This window comes from Etheostoma cragini, chromosome 5 (assembly GCF_013103735.1).
Source record: "Etheostoma cragini isolate CJK2018 chromosome 5, CSU_Ecrag_1.0, whole genome shotgun sequence".
Lineage (NCBI taxonomy): Eukaryota > Metazoa > Chordata > Actinopteri > Perciformes > Percidae > Etheostoma > Etheostoma cragini.
In genome coordinates this window covers 21,781,672-21,793,425 of record NC_048411.1, presented here as the reverse complement: position 1 = coordinate 21,793,425, position 11,754 = coordinate 21,781,672, and the positions used below count along the sequence as shown (strand labels likewise).

The 11,754-nt window shown below is 40.8% G+C and overlaps 1 protein-coding gene and 1 long non-coding RNA gene across 3 annotated transcripts in view; both read right to left on the bottom strand.

Moving 5' to 3' along the window:
• The window catches only part of LOC117944325, an 8,260-nt gene extending 7,639 nt beyond the window's left edge, over positions 1-621 (bottom strand). Inside the window, exon 1 of the long non-coding RNA XR_004656549.1 lies at positions 248-621. This is a non-coding gene — a long non-coding RNA (uncharacterized LOC117944325). The remainder of the gene's footprint in view (positions 1-247) is intronic.
• A 1,867-nt stretch (positions 622-2,488) lies between these two features.
• The window catches only part of LOC117944324 (cytadherence high molecular weight protein 1-like), a 12,224-nt gene continuing 2,958 nt past the window's right edge, over positions 2,489-11,754 (bottom strand). Inside the window, exons 2-12 of one of the 2 annotated variants that reach the window (XM_034870981.1) lie at positions 11,358-11,754; positions 6,645-6,692; positions 5,985-6,029; positions 5,453-5,845; positions 5,053-5,085; positions 4,741-4,806; positions 4,358-4,465; positions 3,947-4,036; positions 3,430-3,546; positions 3,238-3,339; positions 2,489-3,077 (exon numbers count right to left, since the gene is read on the bottom strand). The exon at positions 11,358-11,754 is cut by the window's right edge and continues 476 nt beyond it. In XM_034870981.1, the coding sequence (XP_034726872.1) occupies positions 3,277-3,339; positions 3,430-3,546; positions 3,947-4,036; positions 4,358-4,465; positions 4,741-4,806; positions 5,053-5,085; positions 5,453-5,845; positions 5,985-6,029; positions 6,645-6,692; positions 11,358-11,754 (1,360 nt within the window). In that variant the 3' untranslated portion in view covers positions 2,489-3,077; positions 3,238-3,276. Of the gene's footprint in view, positions 3,088-3,237; positions 3,340-3,429; positions 3,547-3,946; positions 4,037-4,357; positions 4,466-4,740; positions 4,807-5,052; positions 5,086-5,452; positions 5,846-5,984; positions 6,030-6,644; positions 6,693-11,357 lie in introns of both variants that reach the window. The other variant, XM_034870980.1, reaches the window with a different exon arrangement.

Sequence of the window (11,754 nt, the reverse complement as noted above, 5' to 3'; positions counted from 1 at the left end):
GTGTCCGTGTGTGTGACTGTGTGTGTGTGAGAGAGAGACCATGTGTGTGTCCGTGTGTGTGTGTGTGAGAGAGAGACCATGTGTGTGTCCGTGTGTGTGACTGTGTGTGTGTTAGTGTGTGAGAGACCATGTGTGTGTCCATGTGTGTGTTAGTGTGTGAGACTGCGTGAGACCGCGCGTGTGAGACAGTGTGTGTTTGTGTGAGACAGTGTGTGTGTGCAACCCTGCATGCGTGTGTGTGTGTTACTCAGTATGCATGTGTGTTTCTTTCTGGTGGAAGATAATGACACCTTGTTGGACATCATGCTTTCTTGTCTGCAATCACAATCTTTTTTTCAGCCTCTCCCACACTTTTGGTTTTGTAGATGTTTGTCTTTTCTAAAAAGAAATCTTTTCAGCTTTAGCTTGCTTCCTTCCCCCGCTTTATTTTACGTTTTACCTCATGGACCAATCAAATCAATTGTTTTCTTATTTATTATTGTTGTGAGGGTTTGGGGGTTGTAATGACAACTATTCATGTATATTGATGATGACACAAGTGAACATTTCAGATAATATATAAGTGGAATGTGCTGACTGCAAATGTGGGCAGTTGTTGGTTGATCACAGTGAGCCTCTTTGCTGCCGTTTTCATTCCAAAGCATTCATTATTAATATGAATGTGTTTTTTACATATCCTCTGTGTTGTTAAGCGTTATGTGTTCATTTGTCGGTTCAGTCTTTTTCTTTTTGTCGTTATGTTTTGGTTTTCTTCTTTCCTCCTGCTCCTGTTTTGTATTTTGTTAAAATTCCAACATGAGGGGCCAATAATCCTAAGTAAGAAAAAAAAAAATGGGCTGATTCTTGAAATTCAATTCTCTTTGACAGTATCATAGCATAAAGAGAAGAAATAGCAGAACCACACACCGGCAGTGTTTACTGTACCAAATTACATTATACTAATATGAATGTAAATTTCAATGCAAAAGCAAATAATTAAAAGAACCTTTTGATTTTGAGGCAAATATTTTGGTGGAGTTTTTTTTCTTTATTTAGAAGATTCACAGTGGTTTATATAATAGATTTGACAAAGATTGTCATAAGAATGTATGTAAAACATAACTAAGTAACTCTGTCTTATCTGAAACATGCTACTTTTTCAATGGTCTCCAAACATTGTTTGTGATCAGTAAGTATTTCTTATTTTAATTATGAACTACTCATTAAATATTGATTCTGTTTAAAAAGTGCCAGACCAAGTACCACTAATGTTGGAGGTGTAGCACGTAGGCTCATGGTATTCTAGACACATGGCCCCACAGTACATTTCTTTAACAGTATATTTCTTTTAAATGATTTGCCAAAAATGTGTCAATCAAACATTAAATTGTATGTAAGACCGGCCCCCAGAGACAGTTAAACTAATAAGGTTTATTTTTCCATGCGTTGATATCTTATGGGACTTTTACTGTACCTATTGCGGCAAAAGTGTCTGGAATATAGTGAGTCTACGAAGTAAAGAGTAAAATCGCGACACGCATTGAGCTCAGGCTTTTACACAGACGGGCGGGTAGAGGAGGGCTACATGCAGCAGAGCAAGGAGACGTTTCATTGGTTCTTTCCAAGCGAGGCAGTGATTGATGGGCATGTTTTACAGGAGTACAGCAGCTACAGATGACCGATCTTTTTTGCTCCTTTTTTAGAGCCCATACATTTTTTAGTTCTGTCAGGTGTGAGGACCTTTTCAAACAATTTCTGAAAATGTTATATATTGGAATGGTTACCAATCGTGCCTTTAATGGTTTAGTTAGCTATAGATTGAGGCACAAATGCATTACTTTGTGTGATCCAGTGATTGTTGTGATCTTCTGATATCGCAATCATGTAATTTTAACGTAAAGGTATCGCACTTGACATTTATTTTTTTTTAATAACTCAAGACTTTGGTATGGCCAAAGCTTGTATGTTATGCTTTTTGTGGGGTTTATTTTGTAACCCATATTACCTCAGAGACCATTTTATTCTCTGGCCCCTTTAGCTACAAATGTTAGTGATCAAAATTGTGTTTTATTTTTCATTTCACATGGGCCAGAAAACTATTGCAGTTGTTATGCAACACAATACAGTTTTCTACAGAGGTTGTATCTTTAAAAGCTATAAACAGATTTTGTTATTGCAGGTACCGAACTGACCTGGAAAATGAACAATACACCAATTTTATATATTTAAGTTTCTATTTAGCCACACTGCATTTCAGAGTGTAAGTAAGTGAAATAGAGTATAGAAAGTAAAACAAGTACTCCTGCATCATGAGGAGATACAGCTTTATTTCAAAATCAGCTCACGAGTGATCCTTATCACCAGATCACATTATGTTTTTCCCTCCTTCACAGAATTTGAACACAAAACTGTAGCACATCATATGGTCAATACAAAATCAATAATACAAAAAAAAAAAAAAAAAAAGTGAAAGAATTACCCCTCATCCCCTCAGACTCTGTCCTTTTCCAGTGGCCATAAAACCTAAACCTTTAGCTTTAGGATTTGTTTTAGGATCCCACTAACAGCTTTGGCACTTAGTTGAGGCAGAAGGGAGAACTGGAATACAGAGAAGGAGATCGAAATGGAGGGAGACCTTTGTAGATGTGTTGTCTTTAAGGATAAAAAAGCCTTTGAAATGTGTAACAAAAAAAACAACAGAACAAGTTGTCTCTCCCACCCATATGAACATAGGCCCAAGTACAAACTCTATCAACATTCATCGATGCTACAGTTTTCACATGCATTAAGTGTACGCAGTATGGAAGCAGATGTGTTAGAGAGATGAACATGCTGAAAATAAAATTAAAAGAAAATCAGGCACTGCCATTTATCTTGTTTTTGGAATCTCCATCTTTCAATTGTGCACATTTATGACAATGGTCTGTTCTGCCGCCTTGAATTTAGCAGGTTTTGGCATATTGGCATCTGGTTTGGTGTTTTGACAGGAACCAGGCCCAGAAAGGCACTTCAAAGAGTGGATGTCCCTTCAATTTCCTGGCGTAAGCCCTTTTAAAGTAAACAAGGTCACTGAGTCCTCCATATCGCCAAAGGGGAATCTAAAAGACACAAAGAAGAAGACAGGGGTCTAGTTAGTGGCTGCTGGAAGTGGTGTAAACTGGGCCATTTAAACAGTCAGTTTAAGTGAAAAAACAACAACTGAGAAATGAGATCCAATCTTTCTGAAAAAGGACTGATTCAATATTGTATTAAACTTACAAAAAGAAAAAAAGGTCTTCCAAGCTGTGAGATGTGTATCTAGCCCTCAATGGAAACCTCTGGAACAATGTGTCCATTCACTGATGGCTCCACTGACATTTCCTGAGCCGAAAAACAAGACATCTGGTGAGTGCACAATGAATTCACAACATTAATAACAAACACTGGAAACATTTCAGCATTGCTTCTTACCATTGAGCTGAGCTGCGTAGACTCCACAGCGAGCTGAATCTGACACGGCATGTCACAGGTTTCTGGCTTTGGCTCTTCTGACAGCACATCCACACATGTCTGCTCAGCAGTGGTGTTCTGTAAAGGAAAGAAGGAAGAGAGCCTGTTAGAAGTCACTAGAACCCCAGAGGGAAAAAAGCCATGTATGCTTTTTGAATAAGCCAAATAAATGAGGGAAGTAACACAGGACAATTTGCATAATATTTTCATATGGGGGTTTGATACTATATATGTTTTAATGCCATGTCTGTTAGGGGTGTGCAAGAAAAATCATTGTGATTCAAGCTCTACAGATTCAAAATCGATTCAGAGGATTCCAGAAATCAATTATTTTTATGAATTGAATATCGATTTTTAATCAAATCTTGAGCCTAAAAATAAATCTTGAATCTTGACATTTTTTTTGAATCGTGCACCCCTAATGTCTGTTACATACTAAATGTATGTATACAGCAATTAAAGCCAGACAGTGACTCACAATGATCATTTCCTCTGCAGGGGCGGGGGCAGGCGTCACATCCATTGATTCTGATAGGGTGTTGAAGGTGTCACTTACTTCCACAATTTCCTAAATATAGCATATAGTAAAAAAAAAAACTGAGTGTAGCATTTGCACAAATGGAATTATATGCAAAGATTATGGCAAAAACATGTTCTTGGTCTTTGAATCTAAAGGTCTAAAGCAACATTTGCGTCAGACTTAGTTCAAAATGAAATGACAAACATTACACTGAATGAGTCACCGCCACTCAGGTCAGATTGGCTGTTTTAACTGGAACTATTTTTCCCACAGAGGCAGGATGCCAAAGAAATGCCAATTGTCTTTGTTGCTTAATAATAGAGACACTGGCAGTGTCTGATGATGGATTTCTCATTGTGCAGTTCTTACCGGCTGGAGAGCAGCAGACTCGGCAATGGCAACCTCCACTGCTGAGACAGATTCTGTGACAACAAAGTCATCAACCATGCGGTCAGCCACGACCTGGGTTTCAGATGTCTGGAGAAAAAAGGTAACAAGATGAGATTTTGATGAGGGAAATTAATTAGTAAGCGTCCCGGGAGAACATGTCAACTGAAGCTTTTTATCAATGCACATCGCATATTCAGAGAGGGACGTTGAATTGTGTATCAAATCAAATATGGACAGAAATATCCTAATAGTGAAATGATACAGCTTACTGATGCATTGACAGCATAACTTCTGATTTTGGGGGGGATCTGTTTTTGTAGAATGCAGTCTCAAATTCAACTGCTTCAGAGTTACAGTTTTACCTCTTGGACTTCAGTTACGGGCCCTTTAGCCTCTTCTACTGGAGCTTCAGGGACGGTCTCTGGCACCTGGTGGGACAACGGATACTACCAGGTCAATAGTCAGTACAACACATCGCAATATGGCCAAAGTCAAATTTCTACTTTTGTATTATCAATGTAGAGTAGGATTACAACTGTTACTATTTATACAAAAAATGTTGTTACTCAAGATCTGCCAAACAAAGTTTCTAGCGGGAGCCCCTCTATGGAAGCTAATGCATAAATCATGTAATGTACCCCATGTCTTTATGGGGTAAAAGAACATACACCCACCACTGGAATTTCCATAGATTGGACAGTAGCATCCTAGTGTGTACAAAATAATATGTCATTAGGGTTTGCCGCTAAGTAACATTTTAAAAGAAGTTATGTAAATGAAGAACCATGTCAGAAAACAGATGTAGCCAAAGAGGAAGTTCTACTTTTGAATACAAAAATAAATGTAAATCTTTGGTTTAATATTCATTTACAGCAACACTAAGACAATCAATAATGGGGAACTTCCACAAAAACCACAACTGTTCAACGCACATGCTGCACTCAAGGAAAACACAATGTCAAAATAAAAGTGGAAACACTGCATAAAAGTCAAAAATGCACTTCTGTATAATTTGGTGTTAATGGAAGCAGAGGAAAAAAGAGAGAGAAAGGTATTTTCTTATCAACGTGGCACCTCTGTGAATGTAACAGGCTCAGCAGGGATTCCAGGCGCATCTTCTTCCGCCAATACTTCTATTTCAGCTTCAACATCTTCACCCTCAGCTTGGACTACAAGACTGACAACAGCTTCAGTCACCTGATCTGGCTCAGTTTTCTCTGCAATGACCTCCTTTACTGATTCTACCACTGTTTCTGTAACCACCTCCTTGGCAGCGGGTTCTGCTTCAGCACAGACTTGGTCAATTGTAAGCGCTTCTACCACTGGTTCTTCAGCGGCTTTGGCTATAGGCTCTGGTGCGGTGATATCGTCTGTGACGGCCACTTCCACCTCTGACTCGACGACTGCTTCTTCCTCTGCCAAGGCCTCAGCCTTCACTTCAGTTTCTGGCTCGCAGACATCATGCGTCTGCACATGCAAAACCAACACGGCACACATTAAGAAACCATGCAACATGATGCAACAGAGGAACAAGTGGGCATATAACACTTTATAATGATACAACATTAATGTCCAGCCTCGCTGTCATACAGAAGATCAGTCAAACCTGTTTAGTCTCTGTGAATACAGTTATAGTCTCCTCTGTCTGAATCTGGGGAATGAGAAGTAAAAACACACATAGATAAATAGATCACTAGATGGATGGACAGATGATTAGAATGGCAACAAGACAATAGCTTAAACAGACTTATCAGCAAACTGCACGGCCTAAAGTAATCATACAACGGACAAATCTAACTGATTGTACTAACTGTGTTTTTGAGGAATGTTGGCCTAATTGCATCTCAACAATTCCAGCATGTACTGTATGGGCAATTCTTTTCCCCTAGAAAACAGTGGGAGTAGGTGAGCCAGATTGTGATCAGAGTACTGCGCTTTATACAGAGTTAGACCTGAGGGAATGCGTGTTTATAAGGTGTGAAGCTTAAGTAACACGATAAAGGGGCGTCTCTTGGGCAGTCACTGCTGCTAGAAACTTATAAAACATGAGTGGAAACTATGAGTTACTCTGAATTGATGTATGGCGTCTTTTGCTGTTTTGGTGTTACATATGTGCAAAACAGCCACGTATACGGAAATGTTTTACCTTAAAGGCCACAGCAGTTGCCTTTTCTGTACTCAATGACTGTTCTGTATCATGCTTCATATAGGTGCCGCGTACGTGCTTGTGTGTGTGAGAGAAAATGAAATGCAGGTCTGTTCTTACCTCAGTCTCAACAGGGGCAGCAACTGGAGCGTCGGCTTGGGGTATGACCTATGATGGAAAAGATGTATTAACAAGTCAGCAGAACAGTCACAAAGATATACTTGTATTTTGAGCTAATGATTCTAAAAAGGTACCACATTAACATGCTTTTACAGCCAATTTAAAATATTTGCCCTTATGTAACAGTTATGGTGCTGCCATTATCCTGTTGTTTTATTTTTTGGGGGGGGGGGTTCTCAACAGTTAAAGCTCACACTTTTGAAAGGGCACACACATCGGTCCTAAAAACGTGCCTAGAGCAAAACAGATCTAGTACAGAACTGTTTGTCAGCAAAACTGTATGCCTCAAGGCTTTTAACAGAAGAAAAAAACAGTGAGAGTCTTCTAAGTCTCCAAAAAATGAAACCTTTTGCCAAAATTATAGTGTTTTCAGATCATAAAGTTGCACTGCAGGTCTACAAACACACATGCACACACTCTTATAGTATGCTTTGGGTTTGAGTGTAGCTACCGTTCAGGAGTGGGGGAGGAACACTATACATCTTACAGGAATGTTGCAACCAATTGCATAAAGGGAAGCTGATACGCCCTTTTCTCTGCCCCATTCTACAACCCAGTTCAGATTCAGAAAAGTTAAATATTTACCTAAATGAACTACTTTCATCAGCTCCCCACTCCAACTCCCACAGAACATTAAAACTCCCATCCTTCTTTCTTCACACAATGTTACTAGATGCCGATGGAAAGAAAAGTTCCACATTTTTTTTCTGCTAAAGTTTCCTTGGGCGAAACATTGAATATTTACCAGGAACACGAGGCAATGTTCTGTAGTTGGCACTTATATTCTTCTTGTATTACTATTCATAGAATTATTGGTATTACTCAAACTTATTTTCTAGACACATGCACAGACAAGGCTCAAATAATGGCAGTCATCCATATTTTCCGGTGCTATTGTGCCACTGAGTTCCTGGAATGGTTGGCAATAACTGAAATGGCCACTGGCGGCACCCACTGGGCATGTGCAAGTGTGTTGAACCATAGTGGCAGTAACAGGGAGCAGCACATACATAATTTAAATCTTCATAGTCTAACGGTAAATTATTTATAATGTTTTGTACCAGCCTGTCTTCAATGTAGGACAAGTCTGGTGCATACAGGATGCTACAGCTAGTCAAGAACAGCCTAGTTTATATCCACAACGTTCCACTTCTGGGATTTCTCCAGTGCTGCAGAAAATTCCGTCAGATGCATGCCTTTTTTGCCGATGCCCTTTTCCTTCTGTTGTCTTTGTGTTGGAGTTTTAAACTCTTAACTGTTCTTCCAATCTCTTCAGGGTAAACTGAGACATTTAGCTAGACTATCTGTCCAATCTAAGTTTTCTGTTGCATGACTAAAACAACTTTTGAACATACACGTTCCACCAAAACAAGTTCCTACCCAAGGCTATTTTGCGGCGGCTCATTGGGAGCTTATCGCCGCCCAAGACAATTGTGATTGGTTTGAAGAAATGCCAACGAATCAGAGCACGTTTTTCTCCCGTACCTGAATGCTGTGTGGACTAGTTAGGCCCTCCTCCGCAGCACTTGGGAGGAGGGTCTGGCAAAGCAATGCTAAGAACAGCATAATCCTCCATTGGCCAAATTCCTTAAGTTCATCTATCTACAGTAGTTCAAACAGAGTGGAAACTCTTATGGAAGACAGCGTAAAAGATCATGGTTAAGCTCAAGTTACTTGACCATCTCCACTTCTTTCTCTGCACCGTGCAGAGGTGAGGAATCCTGTTCTTCAGGATTTGGCGACTTCTGAACAAAAGCCAAGAGAAGAAAAATGCACCTATAGTTGAGAAAGGTTAATATGAGCGGCACCTATAGCCTTGGATGGTCAGTATAAGGGAGAGAAGGGAGGAGGGTAGGAAAGGGGGACAGGGGGGACTAGGCCGTCCTTTGCTTGGCAGGAAAACACGCACACATGCACACACACGTACATGTACACATACACACAGTATACACACCACCTTCTGTCTGCCCCAGCACCAGAACACTTTTTGCCAAACTGATCTGCAGACAGATCCCGGCTCACCAGAGACAAATCCAGCACAAACCAAAGCTGGCCTAGAAACGGACTTTAATAGAGACCATTTAACCTATAAAGGACATAATGTACGTGGATGCAATGATCTTTGTTCCAACCATCTCCAAGCTCTCTCTCACACACAAACATGCACGCACCCAAGCACACACACGTACACACACCCCTTTTGACTTTTGAGCCTTTTGACCATGTAGTGTATGGTTCAGCTAACAAAGTCATATAGGGCCCCAGAAAACAAACCCATAAAAGTTGCCAGGAAATGGGGGGAGGACTCCATGTGCAATGTGTGGAGGAAGACTGGACCCTTGTGGGAGGAGGGTTGGTATCACCACGTGATTTGCCACAAAGTGACAATTTTTCCAACCAGGTCCAAAAAAACTAAAAGTATCCCTTCACACATCTTTGTCACCCACCACTGTCTCTCTTTTTGGCTATCATGTCAAATGAGATAAAAGATAATATGCTTTCTAATTATTACTGTAGACTCTAGAATTTTTAATATATGCAAACTGAAAGCAAATATTCTCCAAGTATTCCCTTCCCTAGACATTTGCCACATACTTTAAAAAAGGTTGGGACAGCAGCCTGAAAGCTCCTCTTCACACACCAAATACCAAAGGCCGACCAAAGTGAAGGATGGGGAAAGGAGTGACAGAGAGGAACAAGTGGTGGGAGGGAAGGAAGGGTGATGAGGGAGAGGAATTAACAAGGGAAAGAGGGTGAGGGACTAAAGGGGGGGGGAGTACATGGATGCAGGATCATAGAACGAGCAAACTGGTACAAAATGTTCAGTCTCAGCATGAGATGCACCCGTCGCCGCAGGCCAAAGAAAAACCCAACATATTCACCAACTCTGTAGATTGGGTGCAAGCTGGGTTTAAACTCACCTTGTCTCTGTAGTGACAACCAGAAGCGGAGGGGCCACCTCTCTTTGGTTCCAAAGCCAGCTGAATACAAGTCCCATTAATGCCTGCTTCTATCGTCTATTGACCCACTAACAGAGTGGCAACCAACTCTAGCCTGACACCAGTTGTCACAGAAAGAACACTTTCTTGCAGTACTGTGGCCACAAGTGGATAAGATGTATTTGAGCAAAGTTTTACAAAGTCAAGATTGAGAATAGTTCATAAATACATCCAACCTGCTTCTTTATGTATGCGGTTTGCTAATTTTTAGTTTAGCTACAGTGCATGTGTGTCTCAATGTGTTTGTGAGCATCTGAACTGAATCTGGCACATCTGTAAGCAGGGAAGGAGTGGAGAAGAAGCAAGGCAAGAGGGGAAGAAAAGAGAGACTGGTGGTGTGGAGGGAGGGACGGGGGGGGTCAAAAGGAGGGAGGGGTGGATAATGCCATGGCTTAACAGCTACGATAGGCTGTCCATCTGAAATCGAAACGTCTTAATTGGTTCTGTATACCTCAGTGGGAAATGCAAAACATGTAGGACATAAAGGTGACAGCCATTACTTCCAACTAAAAGTTAACAGGATGACCCAGGCATTACTGGAGAACAGTGTAGCACCCACTGAAAGCAAATGGTCATGCCACTGATAACACATCAGCATCAGCACATGCATGTGCATGCATGGGGGAATGTATGTGCTTGTATGTGCAGTGTGCAGCTTGTGTGTGCCGTTGCAGATAGCCTGCAGCCAGTTGGCTGAACATTTTGTTCCCAAAATGTTTGCATGTTGTCTGTATGATGAATAATAGACTCATCATTTTTTTCTTGCAAATCGAAATGGATAGATTTGGACCAGGATCCAGGAAAAAGTGTTAGGAAACTTTAGTGGTATACTTTTTTTGGTAAAAAGTTCTGTGTACAGTAAACATGCAGTTTAGATAAAGAGTTTTTGCAATTCTATATTCTATATCGTTAAATACAACAAGGACTGACAACAATATTTTTCATTACTCACTGACTATGTTAACTCAAATGAAGACAATTCCACTATGTACCGCAGGTATGACAATATTTTAGAGAACAAGCTACCCATCAATTTTACCCAATCATTTAAAAAACAGTTACATTTCAAAGAAAGACATATGCTTAGTGACACAGGCATGTTGTAATGTAGGTGATAATGTATAAAGACTGCTGTAATGGATCTGCCAAGTCTCCCAGTCATATAGCTTGCAATCTCTCCCCTACTTCCCACCTCTCTGCTAAATGGAACATGTTGTTCCCTCTGCCTCTCACCCCCCACCAACTCCACCTCCTTACTCCCATAGGAACCCAGCCACAGCACATCCTATTTGAGCAGACAGCCTCGAAACTGGTCCACATAACTCATACAAACGCTGACGTACTATTTACAGAAACAGGTAAAGAAGATAATCTAAAGCGCCTGTTAAAATCTACAGCCATGCAGTAAATGGCTTTTTAGGAGCCTTCACACCAGACCAAGAGAGAAACCTTGAAACATTCCTTAATTAATCACTTCACATATAGCTCTGACATGGTGATTTTCTTTAAAAAAAACTAAAAAAACATTAGGGATCATGTCTAATGAGAGTGCTTTAGGTACTCATTGGTTAACTTGAGACGTTTTACTGCTATTTGACTCCACTGGTTCAGAAAGTCCAATTTTACTGACTATGGGAAAAAAAGCAGTTCTTACCTCTGTTACTGGTTCTGTTTCAGGAATGATGGGTTCCGCCTCTTGTACAATTGTAGGTTCTCCTATAGAGGGTTCCTCTGGTGGAATCTCAATGACTGGTTCTTCTTTAGAGACCGGGTCTGCGACTTCAACCTTAGCGTCTACTGGAGTATGCTCCAACACCACAGCCTTAGGCTCTGGTCCTGCTACTTCAACTGGGACGGGCTCTGCGATAGGTTCTTGTACAACTGGTTCTGGTTCTACAATGGGGGTGTCCACAATTGGGGTCTTCACGATGGGGGTTTCCACAATAGGGGTCTCCACGACAGGGGTCTCCACAATGGGGGTTTCCACAATGGGGCTCTTCACGATAGGGGTCTCCACGATGGGGGTCTTCACAATGGGGGTTTCCACAATG